Source organism: Ambystoma mexicanum, chromosome 2q (assembly GCF_040938575.1).
Source record: "Ambystoma mexicanum isolate Mex_15411 chromosome 2q, UKY_AmexF1_1, whole genome shotgun sequence".
In the NCBI taxonomy this organism is placed as follows: Eukaryota; Metazoa; Chordata; class Amphibia; order Caudata; family Ambystomatidae; genus Ambystoma; species Ambystoma mexicanum.
Genome location: NC_090924.1, coordinates 96,242,336 through 96,257,936, shown reverse-complemented (window position 1 = coordinate 96,257,936; position 15,601 = coordinate 96,242,336). Strand labels below are relative to the sequence as shown.

The 15,601-nt window shown below is 48.6% G+C and overlaps 1 protein-coding gene across 8 annotated transcripts in view; it reads right to left on the bottom strand.

The window, feature by feature from the left end:
• LOC138569187 (ankyrin repeat and fibronectin type-III domain-containing protein 1-like) overlaps positions 1-15,601 on the bottom strand; it is a 2,784,778-nt gene that overhangs the window by 264,701 nt on the left and 2,504,476 nt on the right. For all 8 annotated transcript variants that reach the window (XR_011303172.1, XM_069646931.1, XM_069646929.1 and 5 more), the window contains one exon: positions 10,523-10,636. Coding sequence is in view for 7 of the 8 variants with exons in the window: in XM_069646931.1 (XP_069503032.1) it covers positions 10,523-10,636 (114 nt within the window). In the remaining variant the exon portion in view is untranslated. The remainder of the gene's footprint in view (positions 1-10,522; positions 10,637-15,601) is intronic.

Sequence of the window (15,601 nt, the reverse complement as noted above, 5' to 3'; positions counted from 1 at the left end):
ATCCGACCCTGACACACATCCCAACCCGTTCGCAACCCCAGTTAAAAAAATAAATATGGGAAAGGTAGCCAAGAAAGCGTGTGATCGCAAGCGGCAGGTCCACTTCTCCCGAGAGGAACTGACCGTGCTGACCGAGACCCTGCAGGAAAATGCCGCCGTCGTCTTCTCCAGTCAAATGACCAGGACGGCCCTTGCCAACAAGAAGGCCATATGGGCCCTTGTGGCACAGCGCGTAAGTGCGGTGGGGACAACACCCCGCACGCCACAGCAATGTCGCAAGCGGTGGGACGACCTGCGGATCCGCGTACGCAGCATACTTTCTGCGAACAGGAACATCGCCACAGCTACCGGGGGGGGATCAGAGTCGCCCATCAAGTTGACCCCCTGGGAGGAGATCTGCGCCTCCACCATAGGAATGGAGAGCATAGAGGGAGTCGGAGGGATGGAGAAAGGAGTGCCGACATCCGGAGAATCAGGTAGGTTGGCCAAGAGAAACAATGCGAAATCCACAAACCACGAACATGTGCAGTACCATGTGACCCCATAGTGCAATACATACTTTGCCCTGACAGCGCCCTCTAAAAGTCAGAATGAATAAACAAATTTATCAAGATGCCATAAACAACCCCTACATGTGCAGCATGCACCCCCTAACTGCAGGCAGCCAAATGAATGCATCCTCAACCCACACGAAAATGAGACCACCTCCAAGGCCCAGTCCCAAATCACCCTCATGTACCACCCCAATGCATTTGATACGTTGCCATTCCAAATCCCACAGACCCATAACTAACGCTCGCCCCTCTTTACTCCACCACAGGGTCCGATACCAACGACGAGCTGCAGGACACCCCTACCAGCACGCCTGCAAAGAGGGCCAGGACCAACGTCCCAAGAGCCTCCACCTCAGGTGCAAGGATCAAGACACGGCAGCAGCAGGAATCAAGTGCCAGCACACTGGAGGGGACTGCAACAGGCACCCCAGCAGCCAGCAAGTCCACAACCCCAGCACCACAGGTCCCCCCAAAGAACGTATCTGATGGCACTGCCTCTGGTGGTAGCAGCACCATAGGTGACACAGCTGTCATGCCAGCATGCTCCGACACGGAAAACAGTGCTGGCGACGTAGGTACCATCCATGACCTTTCCCAATCCCCCTGCATGTTCCATCCCCTACACCATGACGAAACCACGCAGGGGCACCCAGAAGACGACGACTGGCCAACCCCCACAAGTCCTGTGCCAAGGCAACATGTGTTGAGCAGCCCCCCTGTCACACCACCGCAAGTGTCCATGGCCCAGCAGAGGCAACAGTCCCTCGACCTGCTGATCGAGCAACAGCAGGAAGTGTCCACGCTACTCAAGGACCATGCGAATGAATGCGGGGGTTCCAGGGCAGCCATGGAAACATCCACCGAGACACTCAGGGCACAAATAGAGAAAAGTAGTGAGAGCCTCAGGGGAGAAATGGAGAGAAGCACCGAGAGCCTGAGAGCACAAATGGAGAAAAGCACCGAGAGCCTGAGGGGGGAACTAAATGCGACGTCCAAAGACGTTTGTGCTGAACTTGCTGCTGTGCGCCGTGTGCTCTCGGAGCTCTCACAAACCCTCAGAGACATGCATGGACGCGAGCAGGCAGAGACGTCATCCGTGGCAAGTTCCGTCCAGGGCAGCCCCCAACGCAGATCTGGCAGAAACCTGCGCTCCACGGGCAGGGGTGCCCCTGATACCCGTAGAGGGGGCTTGCAATAGCGTCTACCCACGGGCAGCATGCATATTTGGACACTGGTGTTGGGGGGGGAGGAAGTAGGGTGGAGGGGGTGTGTTGGGCTTCACTGGGTGGCGGGTCCATAGGGTGTATGAATCAAATCACATTAACAATACAGCACTTCATTATCATCCAATGACATGTGTGGACATTGATATTTGCGTACGAGGCCTTCATAGGCGTACAGTCCACTATGTGCCTGTACTACACACACACAGTGCCACAGGTCCCCTTTCCGTGTAATAGGCACCATGCGTGGTTGCTAGAAGCATGCATCTATGATGCTCTGTCGGATTGCACGTGCATCCTGTGCCTCATGGACTCCTTGGGGTGCCTCCACATCCCCACCCTCATCATCATCATCTTCAGGTGCATGCAGTACAGCGTCAGGGGGCATGGGCACATTCCTACGTATGCACATGTTGTGCAGCATGACACATGCCATGACCATCTTAGAAACCCTCTCATGGCTGTACATGAGTGCCCCGCCAGACCTGCTGAGGCTGCGGAAACGAGCCTTCAGTAGGCCGAATGCCTGTTCAATGACCACACGGCTACGTGAGTGGGCATGGTTGTAGTCCTCCTCATGCTGGTTCTGTGGGTTCCGGATTGGTGTAATGAGCCATCTCTTCAGTGGATACCCGGCATCACCTGTATGGGACGAATAAAGGGTGTCAGTGGAATGATAGTGCTAAGTAGCCCCCCCCCCCTCCTGCAAGGTCATTGACGCATCAAATGGGCCACGATGTCATGCATGGAATGAGACTCACCGAGTAGCCAGGATCTGTGCCCTGCGTGTCGCTCCATGTAGCGTGGTATTCTTGAGTTCCTCAGGACCATAGAATCATGGGTAGATCCTGGAAATCTGGCACAACAATGCGTAAAGATCTTGTTGGAGTCACACACCATTTGCACATTGATTGAATGAAATTGTTTCCGGTTGCGGTACTGGACCTCCATGGCATGTGGGACAACCAATTCAACATGGGTGCAGTCGATGGCACCAATGCAACCCGGGATGCCGCCAAGTGCATGGAATCCCACCTTTGCGTTGGTAATTTCCTGGTACGTGCGTGGTAGTGTGATGTGGTCGTCGGCGTGCTTCAGGAGGGCATCGTGCACTTGGGAGAGTGTCCGTGAGAACAGTGGCTGTGAAATGCCATGCAACTGTCCCACTGTGTGCTGGTAGGTGCCTGTGGCCAGGAAGTGGAGTACAGACACCACCTTCAGTAGGGGTGGGATGGCGGTTGGGCTATCTATCATGCTCACGAGGTCAGCATGTGTCATGTCCACAATGGCGATTATGGTGTCCCGGTCCAAACGGTAGAGGGTGTGGATCTGCTCAGCAGTGAGGTTGAACGGATCAGCTCGGAGGCGTGGGATTGCGGGCCGCCTGCGTGTTGGTAGTGGCAGTGCTTGTGGGCCTTGCTGACCCTGCCTTGCCCTCCTCCTCCTCCTTCTCCTCCGTCTCCCCTGTGCGCCCGGTTGTTGTACCTGTTGTTGTTCGTCGTCTTCTTGTAGTTGTAGCACTTGCAGTGCTATCTGGTGCCCCAGGCCCAACATCGCTAGTCCTGCCGGTAGCATTTTGGAGTGGGAGTGGTTGTGGGCGGGGTTTGGGTCTGCTATATATGTGCTGTCGGCCTGTATGGCCTCCACCTGTGCTGATTGAATGAATCTGTGGCAGATGCAATCCCTTCTGGCCGAGCACGTCCCGCACGTAAGGCTGCATTTGGCCGCATGGCATCTTGGGATTGGAATCATGTATCGAATCCCGATGGCAGTGTGATGTACTTTGACTGATTTTCATGCTATGCTCCCATTGTTACACATGCTATGATTGCAGCCGCTTACATACCTGTGAAGAGTCAGTGGTATGTAGGGCTCGATCGATGGCCGACCCTCATGCAGCACAGTATCGTACTTCACCGACGGGCGTGGCGTCCCATTTGTGATTGCAGCCAGTTAGCATTATGACACACAGCCGCACTACATTGATGTAATTGTGAATGCAAGCGTTCACAGAAGCCTTTTCGACGTAATGTTGCAAGTGAGGAATTCGAAGGCCAGCATTTTTGGTTGCGAAGTAGCGGTGAGGAGACGCCCACAGGTCTGGCTGGAAATGTAACGTTCTATTGTTGAATGTCCTTGGGACAGGGCCCATAACGAGCAAGCAATGAATGACATGAATTGAATGGGATGCGCAATAGCGTAGTGGACGATAAGGCAGGACGTTCCCAAGTCCATCTAGCTTCACGACACTACAGATCCGGCCAGGAGCACAGTGGTTTTTGCAGACTGCATTACGCACAGACGCGATGGAAGTTTCACATATTATGTGAGTGAATGTTCATGCGTTTTCATTGCGGGATGAGGGAATGATGAATGGATGCATGGACAGATGATTCCATTTAGGGTCTGCCATGTACATGTGTTTTTTGATTCAATCCCCTTCCCCTGCGCTATGTGATGCAAGGCTGCCATAGTGGGACTTACGTCTATCTGCCCTTGTCGGATCCTCCCTGTCTCGACGCGCCTTCATACACTTGTGTCTAGGCACGTTACTAATCCCATGTCATGGGTTCTATCTTGACGGACGCATGCACAGTAACCGACGTTGCCAATGGTGTATTAACCTCGATTGGTTTCGTTATGTATCGATACTGATTTAGGGGTGTGTATATTCCTTTGGAGTGGGCTAGCATGCATATGGGTGTGGATTTGGTGTGTTGAATGAGGATAGTGATGCATCATGTGTCCTGTAGTGCAATCGGTTAATTTGTGTTTCATTTTGGTGACAGGTATCTCCTGCCCTATTGCAGATGCCATCTGTACGCCACTCCTCCAGATGGATTCTACTCTCGACACCTCCAGCTTCGGGTGAATCAGTGGAGCACCATTACGATCTTATGGGACGATCGCCAATGGGCCACATGCCCTTACGCTGTTCTGGTGGCTAGGTGCAACATTTCGGCCTTTCAGCTGGACTAGTGCCTGCCTCATGGGACGGACCTGCGGTTCTTGCCGCTTCCATGTTGCCTTTTGGAACGTTGATGTTGGCCCTGTGTGCCATGATGGTACAGGGCGTCACACAAGTGGAAGCTGGTCAATTATTGCAGATGCAGCCCTCGGTGATGATGGATGTTTTGGTGTTATTTTACAAATTGCTGTGAGGCCTTTGTCATTTGGATGTGCATTTAAATTGTATTCCGATATTTGGCGTGTTGCGTTATTCTTTGCAGGTGATGTGGCGATTTTCGATTTTTGGCGGTATGTATTGCGAGATGATCTGCATTGTGTTCCGCCTTCTGAGTTGAGTTGTGTGGTACAGTACTGGCCGCTTTTGCCTACGTAGCACAGTGTGGTCACGGATAGGGGCTGCCATTGTGACTGTTTACATGATGTGCTGTTCAGGGGCGGGGGATTGGCTTTTGGCCGACTGGTGCCTGTCAGCCAGGTCGATTGATGGTATGATGGGATGTTCAGAATGTGGCTGGTCACAGGTGCCTGTGTTTGCGTGCGTTTGTTGGAGGGGGACTGGGGTCATGTCCATTGGAATAGCTTCTGTATTCATGCCATCTGTGCCCTGCAGCTCCCATCGGCCCCTCTTGGGATGTGCCTGGCTGCTCAGTCACCCTGCCAACTTGTGTGGTACATGCTTCTGCTGATGGTTGGTTTGTTTACTGGCAAGAGTACAGGGCTGGTGCAATCCCCCTCAGGATGCTGTTTTGGATGTTGCCTTGCGCTGGTGGCAAGCGATGGGGGACTACTGTTGTTTTGTGTCATGTGTTCTTGATTTCCATTTTGATGTCTTGTACCTTCACATGCCTGTGCTGCATCAGTACGGCTATGGTGACATGCCGTACATGGATGCCCACTCACGGGGCGCTTTGAACACCTGCATGCATTTCTACGTTGGCATGCATGGGTGAATTGTAGTTTTCACTGGTTGCATGGTGTGAGTACATTGCGCCTGCCAGGAGTTGTGCAATGTGGCCAGGGAGTGGAGTACAGGCACTCAGTGGGCCATTTACGGTTGGTTCACGATGCCGTATTTCTCGCCATGGCGGAATGGTCCATTCCGCCATGCCTGATGGCGTTAGGTACATGTCCGCTAGGGTCGGAATTGGCGTACCGTTGCACCATGGTGGTGTTTGCGGTTTGGCATGGTGCGCGCGCGCGTGCTTAGTGCAGTTAGCGTTGGCGTTCACTACGGTGTCGCTAATGGCTTCGTACTTTGCGGTGACGGGTCATAGTCGCACCGAGCGCTTTTCGATGGCGGTATTGCATTTCCGCCATCGTTTTCCCCTTTCCGCAAGGGTCGTAATGAGGGCCATTGTGTTATGTTTATGAAAGTAAACTCTTTCACATGTGTGTCACTTTGGTGTGGGAAAACCACTTCAGAAATGTTAGAAACCAGTTCACACTGCACACTAGACAGCACACAGGTTAGGCTTTCCACAGCTCACTGAACAAGTACAGATGGCCACAATGACCGGTTGCCAAACAAGAATTTCAGTGGAGCACCACCATTGCATATGTTGAGGAAATAGACATTAATCATCTGGAGTGCAGTTTAGCCAGTGAATTCTCATAAGGACTCCAATAATGCATACATCAAGCCAGAACAGAGTAGGAATCTGTCCCACAACCTCTTACATGTTTCCACTCTCCGAAAGCTTGCCTTGGTTGCCACCTGATATAGAGTCAGAAATCGTGGATCATGAGCGTGGGTGCACTAGGAAGAAAGGTCTATGCCACATACATTCTACCAAACCTCTGAACTAACCTCTGATGACCAGGAGATTAAACATATTTGTGAGGCGGAGGTGGGCAACTGGGGGGATAAGGTATGAAAGTCAAATGACCCGGAGAAAGGGCAAATGGGTTCAATAGGCAATAGAGGTCAATACTCCTGCTGATCGTGATGACCATTTATTTGGGTGAGTTCTGTGCATACAAGCACATCTGTTAGGGATGTTAACTTTTGCGTAGTTTCCTAGTTTCTAGGTGTTGCATGTGGCGTTAATAGCCGATCTGGCGGGCAGGATCAGGTGTTAAGGCCATTAGCACCCAGGTATACCAAAGTGAAACATGCGGGATGCTAAAAAAAAGGTTTTTCATTCCTACAATGGGACGCATGCAGAGTCCCGTTATAGGAAGGAAAAACCTTTACCAACATGGCTGCCATGGAAAGAGAAGGCGGGGCTCAGTACGGAGCACCTCTTCCCTTTCCATGGAGGCTATTCTGAGCAGAGGGGAAGGTGCGGCTGCGGTGGCGAGTGCCGCCATAGCCTCAATAAAGTACGTTTGGGGGTGGGTGGGATTACAAATCTAAAAAAGGTTACGGGAGTGGGCTCAGAGGAAGATGGCGGTGGGGGGAGTCAGCCGTCAGGTGGTTTGGAATGCAGGCTTACACCAGAGGGGACTTGGTTCCTGATTACCAAAAACAGATTACAGCTACCAGAATTCCTTGAGACCAATTGAGATTAATTCTCAACACCTGAAAAGACAGTCTCCCTGAAGAATGTTAGAGACATGAAAGCACTTGGAGGAGAACAGCAACTTGAAATGCAGCAGGTATTCAACACTGGGAACTAGAGTGCGTGCCTCACCTACCCTCTGTTTCTCTAAATATTGGTTCAGAAGTCCTGGGCTTTAGAGGCAACGGTTAGAGGCAGCGGCAACGGGGTCACCATGCCCTACCTTGGAGAGCCACATCATTGGTTTTTCCCCCTCCCCCACCAGAAAAAAAATGGTGCTTTTGGATGGGAGTTGGTTCCTGGTTACCAAAAACAGACTACAGCTACCACAATTCCTTGAGACCAATTGAGATTAATTTGTACCACCTGAAAAGTCAGCCTCCCTGAAGATTGTCAGAGACATGAAAGCGCTTGGAGGAGAACAGCAACTTGAAATGCAGCAGGTATTCAACACTGGGAACTAGAATGCACGCCTCACCCATCCTCTGTTTCTCTACTTAAGAGTCCCGTTGTAGGAAGGAAAAACCTTTACCAACATGGCCACCATGGAAAGAGAAAGCGGGGCTCAGTACGGAGCCCCTCTTCCCTTTCCATGGAGGCTGTTCTGAGCAGAGGGGAAGGTGCGGCTGTGCCGGTGAGTGCCGCCGTAGCCTCAATAAGGTACCTTTGGGGGTGGGTGGGATTACAAATATAAAAAAGGTGACTGGAGTGGGGTCGGAGGAAGATGGCGGCGGGGAGCCAGTCGTAAGGCAGCTTGGAATGCGGGCTTACACCGGTGGTTCAAGGCCGCGTTCCCAGCCACCTGAATGTCTGTCTCCCCACTGCCGGGTGCTAATACCAATTATATTCTGATGGAGTAATATGTGATGTAAGAGTAAATGATCCTTTGGGAAGTGAACTTTCCATTTAGTACACTGAAAGATAATATATTTTACTGTTGATCACAATGACAAACAAAACCATTGTTTCTGGGGACTCTTATGTACTGACAACAGACACAACACTATGAATTATACATGCAAACATATTGCATTGGCTTTGATATAAATGAAGGATGTAGTTTGTTTCCCTAATGCAGAAAACTAGTACGGAGTGAACGGTGCCGTAAAACGTGCCGGCGCCGTTCACTCCGTACCGCCGCATTACGAGTTCCCCTCGCGGGACCCGGTAAGCACGCCTGGGATAACCAGGCGTGCTTACCGGGTCCCGCGAGGGAAAGAGGGAGTAAACAACGGGCTATCTCGTAATGGCCCGTTGTTTGCTCCCTCTCACATTCCCATTCAGCCCTATGGGGGCTGAAATGGGAATGGGGAATGACCGTGTCCGGGTCCTCGGAGGGAGGAATTACCGGGCCTTCCGATCTCGGAATGGCCTGGTAAGTCCTCATTCCGAGGACTCCGTCCCCGACGCGATTTCGGCGGCAGCCATGCCGCCAATAGCGGCATGGTTACCGCCGAACTCGTAATGAGGGCCGATGTCTCGCTATCCTCATTAGAAAAGGATGAAAAAAGTGCCAACCATCAGCTCAACTACTCGCAGAATTTCACAGAAACGCGTTGTCTATTTGATACAATGCTCCCGGGTGTTGCCACCCAGACTCTACACTTTGACCCACCGAGAAGAAATGAGATTGCTAGAAGAAACGATGCCACTTGACATGTACCATAAGAAGAGACGTTAGCAGGTTGAAAACGTAGGGGACACACCTGCAACTGTGATTTCCCAGAGTGGGTGCCTTTTATAGATGCACGATCAGAAAAGGACCAGGTGGCAATTTGGGAATTCTCTGTTGCATTATTATATAATAATGTTGCAATACATTTTGGATGCCTACCCAGATATGTCTTTCAATTTTAGTTCTTTTTTATTTTAACCGTTGAGTGGACAGGAAACTAAGCTTCGCTCCGATAGTTATTTTGTTTTCCTTCAAGCACAATTAATACTGCGTCACAGTTTAGAACACTGGCGAGTCCAGGAGATTTGCATGCGAAATGCGAATCTGTGCAAGTATTAACAGTGGAGACTAAAATGTACATGTTCGTTACTTAAGTTTATCTGGCATTATACATCTTTTCTGGCTCAACGTGCATAGAATAGTTTACAGCCAGCCTCTGGGCTGCCTTTGCGTCCACATTTCTAATTCAGGTGGGGTTCTCAGCCATCTGGTCCATGGCAGGAAGGAGGGTGGTGCTCTGCTACAATTGCTCCTTCTGCAAGGCCTTGACATCAGGGCCTCATTGACATCTTGGTCCAGGTAAAGACAGTAATGCATTCAGTGCGTGTGTTCTCCAGGTTTCTCGCGACTCATGGAAGGCAGTCTAAATAAAGATCTTTTTTTTAGAAATCATATCTGTTGATGTCTGCAGACTCTCTTGACTGAAAAACGTAGCACCGGCCTCAAGCTGTCACCTACCAATGGGACTCAAACTGAAGCAGCGCAGGTTCTGCCACCCACGTTTAGAACTTACTTGAGGAAAGTCTGACGTAGGTATTATTTTCTTTACGGATTAAAGCAAACAGGACTGAAAAAGCAGAAGCATTGCCAAAGACTTCCCCACCATCTGTATGGTGAAATGCAGTCAAAATGTGAACGTGCACTGCGAGCCTTGCGGCCTGCTGAGCTGCAGCCTACAGGGAAGCGAAGAAGGGGCGGGGCATGTGGTCACATGATGGCTTCTAAAGCAGGGGTGTTGCTAGGTCTGGAAAAGACCCGGGGCTATGCTAATCTTGGAACTGTAGGGTCTGGGGGCTAGCTAGCCTTTTGGTTGTAGCTCCTGGGATTCTATCCGGGGCTACAACTAAAAGACCAGGGTCTATAGCCACTTTAGCCGCCCCCCCATCCCCTAGCAACACCTCTGTTCTAAACTTCCTGTATGTATGCTGTGCACAGCACTACCTCCATCCCACCAGTTTCAGGTTTCTGCTCTGTCTGCCTCATCCTTGCTAGTTGTGAGGTGGAGGAACACAGAAAAATTGAGAGGCAGGTAGAGGGAGTGATCTGCGCGGGCATAAATAATACTGACAAAACAAAAAAGAATTGTAACCGCTGATGTGACCCTCTATCCCACACAGCCTATTTACCTTGCTGCTATAACTTCATTCACCTGTAGGTTCTTCCATATCTAGCCCTGCCCCCCAAATGAACACTCGACGCACCCCAGCAGTGGTGGGTTCCCACGATATAGGAAAAATGTGATGACATGAACACTGACTTACAAGATCTCACGCTTCCCTGTCTTGTGGTTCATGGCCTTGACATTCACCACTGTTTTACCTTTGTACTTGGTGACCACCGCCGAGTTGATGCTGAGCGGCTCCTGAAATGTGACCTGCAAAGAGCTGCTGCTGGAGACCGACAAGCAGACATTCGTCGGAGGATCCGGCACACCTAAAGTGGGCAGAGAGGCACAGGATGAAAGAGACTTAAGGAGCACACATGGTTTTTCAAATAACTCTGTGAATTGAGGTAAAAGAAGAATTAAGTGCAGTTTGTTTGTTTATTTGTTTCTTTCTTCATTTATAGCGCGCGCTAGACACAAAGGTATCAGGGCGCGAGAACAAGAATACTTTGGGCCAGGGGAGTTGCTAGGTCTGGAAAAGACCCGGGGCTAAGCTGATGTCGGAACTGTTGGGACTGGGGGCTAGATAGCCTTTTGGCTGTAGCTCCTGAGATTCTATCCGGGGCTACAACTAAAAGACCAGGGGCTATAGCCCCCTTAGCCCCCCCCCTAGCAACGCCCCTGCTTTGGGCTTAAAGTGTACAAAGTTACATAGTTACATAGCTACAGGTCAGTACAAATACAACACGTAGTACATATGCATTTACAGGTATGGATTCACAGTAGTAGAGCAGGGTCCAGTTTGGTTACTAAGTCGATTAGCCGGTAATGCTAGGATTACTGATCGTTTCCTTTAAGCCATTTGATGATATTTGATCTAAAGTGTGGGTAGGATTGGTCAGTCCTTAGGGTCGGTGGGAGGGAGTTCCACAGTGATCTTAGCATTTCATTACATGTAGATAACACCCGATATTAAGGGTCCTGTTTTACTGCATTGCCTTCTGACTTTTTAGGCAATGTTAAAAACGGCAAAGGCAATACAAACAAACATATTATGGGCCCGATTTGCACTGCTGAAAAGTGGCGTTACACTGCCGCCACGAACCCTGATTTATGGAACTGTGCAAAGAGTATTTTTGCAGTGCAAAGTCATTTTGTAAGTCATTTTTGCGGTACAAAATGACTTTGCACTCACTTTACAGAGCAAAAATACACTTTGCACAGTCCCATGTATCAGAGTTTGTGTCGGCAGTGCAAAGTCACTTTTCAGCAGTGAAAAGTCCCTTTGCAGTGTGCAAAAAATGCCATGAATCTGGCCCTAAGTGTGCACATCCAGGTGCGAAAAACAGGGAGGATAAGCAGCCACGACAAATTCACAAATGCAATGCACTTAGACATGCACAGAAGAAAAATAAACGCTATGGCCACGCCTGCCTGGGGCAGGTGCGGTGGGAGGACAAGGCAAGAGTGAGTTCTTGATGCAACCCTTTAATTCATGTTTTTAACAGTGGGACAGCAACATTATTAATCGCTGCTGTCCCACTTGGCCAATAGTGGTTTTCCCCTTCTTTTTTTGACATTTCACCGTGACAGGCTGCGCTCCCAGCATCCCCAATCACACACTAGTGTCAGTAGCATGTTCCACCTCTAATGCATGCACGCTGGCTGGACAACACGTTACCTTTGCACCAAACGTGGCATCTTAAAGAAGTGGCTTTCTATACTAGCTTCTGATGCCTTTTGGAATATGCACTGATGTAAAGATTTGAAAGGTTCATTGTTTGAACCAACCAAATAAAAAATCAAGAAATAAAGAAATATCCACTAGTGGGGGGCCCTTGGGACTTTCTTTCGAGCATTTAACTAGAGATCAATGCTACTTATCTCAGGTGCTTTACCAGGCAGTGCAGGGAAGGACCACACTCAGACCGTGACTTTTGATTACCTCCGAATGGCATCAGTCGCAAGGCCCTCTCACCATGTTTTGCAATCGACTCCACCATTTTGTGTTATCTGATGTGAGACTTCCAAACCTAAGGTGAACATCTGTGACAACTTCATGCCTTGCTAAACAACTACTCGTAGTTTTCCTTCACACAGTACAAAGGGCTCCAACTGCGGAACTATAAGATAGCTATTGGAGTCACACAGACCTGAAGAAGAGTGTAATACTCGAAACGCGTAGTGTCAGCACAACTTTCAACATAACTCCCTGGGTTCAGAACTATCTTTGAAAGAACTTTGCTTAAGTTGGACTCAAATTCAGTCTCTGTAACCATTTTACACATTTGACTTCAATAGTCGGCTCTCACTTTATGCTTACAAGATACAGCATGTGATTATAACATAACCTGTATGAATGAACTATTTGTGAATACATGTTGTTACATTAAGCAAGATATCCCCAATGTTTATGTGTTTATGTGAATGAATACATTCTACTATATATATAATTTTTGATGAACTCTGAGATTGTTCTTTAAATAGAGTACCCTTGTTAATCCTTGTTATATGCTTTTCATTGACTATATTTGATATGATGAAACTGTAAATTGTTTGTTTGAATATGGCGGTTAAAGTTCACTGAGGGAATTTGCTATTTCCCCCTTTATTGTGTGCATTGCTACTTGTCTGGTGACTTTCAGACGACATATTCTTTTTCCAGTTATAGTGCACTCTATCTCTTTAGTAAGGGTTAGCTTCAGCATTTGCACCTTGAAATTCCACTGAATATTAATTAAATATATTACATTTTGAATCTCTAACATAGGGCCTCATTATGAGTATGCCAGTCCAGTAACAACGGTGCTGGTAAACTACCGGCACCGTTGTTACCGGAACGGCATACTCCGAGTTCTGCGAGCGGGTGCCTTTCCCCCCGCCAGGTCTGACCTGGAGGACAGAATGGCACCCGCTCGCAGACTTTGACAGTAGCACCAGCACAATTATGAATGCCAGTGCTACCACCCTCCCCATTCCCATTGAGTCCTATGGGACACGAATGAGAATGGGGAGTCATTTTTCCCGGCGCCTGGCTATGGGGAATTACCTGGTCCGACAGGGCTGTAATGCCATGGAAATTCCCCATTGCCAGGCGCCAGAAGAAAAACAACTCTGGCGGCAGCCGTGCCATTTTTACCGGCACGGCTACCACCAGGATCGCAATAAGGACCATAATCCTCAGTGCGTCCCTCCAACCCTCTATACATAATGTTCTGTACGCCTACCACTCCAGCCACGGAGCACCCTGAAATGTTTCATTGTGAGTGTTAGGGGCAGAGAAGCAACTATACAGTGGTGGGCAATCTTTCAGAAGTTAACCTCGGCGGCAGCCGCGCTGTTTTTACCGGCACTCTACTGGCACGGCTACCGCCAGGGTTGCAATGAGGACCATAATCCTCAGTGCGTCCCTCTAACCCTCTATACATAATGTTCTGTACGCCTACCACTCCAGCCACGGAGCACCCATAAACTTTTCACTGTGAGTGTTAGGGGCAGAGAAGCAACTATACAGTGGTGGGCAATCTTTCAGATGTTAACCTCGGCGGAAGCTGTATGTGTGCCTAGCACCTGGTTGGGCTCTTTAGAAGATTTGCTCCAGTGCTCCATGTGTGCGGGTGCAGCTCACCATCTCCCGAGAAAGCCACTGTGCACATTCAGGTTCCAGCCCAATGGAGATTGGTTTGGACAAAATGGGCCACATTTATCAAGATCCAGCATTTTTGATAATTAGCACGTGCTGCACTAGAGCTATTTCCGTGTTACTGCTCTATGACTCATTAGGCTAGGAAGAGAAACAGCATGCTGCTATAAACATCCACCACATGTAACATTTATCCAGGGCTAAGTTACATGGGTAGAGGGCTTAATTATAGTGATGCCGGGCGAGTCATTATACCAGCTCTACGTCAGGGTTTCACTGAAGCAGCATTTACACATAAGTAAAAGATGGCATCTTGCATGAAGGAACAGTCAGAGCCGCAGAGTAAGCGATTATAACGAAGCGATTAGGTTCAGGGTGCGCTTCAGGGATGTCGCCTGGTTCCATTCAAAATGCGCCATGGAGCAAAAACATTGTCATACCAAATGATAAATGGCGAGGTTTCGAAAAGCATGGAGTAGCTTTCCTGTTAGTCATCAGCCACATTCTTGACTCGCTTAGGTTTGCGCACACTCCCCAAAATCCTGCATCCAAACAAGGCCCCAATGTGCATGAGGCTGGTCCTTAGGGCCACATGAAGGCTAAAACTGCCCACCTTACCTAACACAGGCCTTTAAGTGGAGGGGTGTCTGAACCAATAACTATCCCCATTTCCCTGTCCACCTTTCCCTGCATGGGCCCTGAAGTGAAGGTGGGTCTGAAAAACCCACTCTTATCTATCCACCTCCCCCAACACGGTCCTTTAAGTGCAGGGGGGTATCCTTTATTATATGTTTTACAATTTTTGGGAAAAAGTGATTTGTATTCTGAGGGATGTTTTGTTTTATTGATGGTTAGGAGGCAGAGTGGGTCTGACTGCTTTGATTGGGTGGGCTATTTCTGGGATTCCCTCCTTACTGGAATGTATATTTCATGATGTTTATTCACATATTTAATGATTGTGTTAAAAAGCTTTTATTTGTGCTGTTGTATGTCACGGGTTTAATAAAAAAAGGAAAAAAACAGAAAAATTAAATTAATAACTGTCCCCATTTCTTAACCCTGGCCTTTCAGTAGAGGGGTGCTGCAAGTAACTGTATAATTTTGGGGTTAGGGCAGAAAAAGTGTCTCCTCAATGGCACATTGAATAAAGCTTCTGATTAGAAAAGTGCACTGCATACTAAAAGTGAGTTAAAGTAAGAGTTGTGAAGTATTGCTGAGAGCGCCAGTTTTAATTTGTGTTAAATGTGATCAAGTTGAACCAAACTGCTAGCCTTTTTAAGCATGCAGGAAAACCAAATTTCCCAACACTGCATATGTAAATTGATTGTGTTCATTGACCAGTATTGATTATTCTTCAAATTGAAATCTGCATAAAATGAAGTGTGCAACTTGTCGTGTTGCAAGGTTCTGATGTCCTACATGTGCTACATGCCATAGAAGAGTGAACCCCAAAAAGGATTGTGATTTGTGTTCTCCAAACCGAATTGTGTTATTTATTTATGTAAAAAGAAGTTTCATTGTGAGCCACAGAGAAGGTGGCGTGTGTAGTTTTAGTGCAATCTCCATTAAACATATAATTCAAATAAATATATATATTTTCTGGACAACAGCCTGGTTCTTGTTTCATTGGTGGCACAGGGGAAGGGATCAA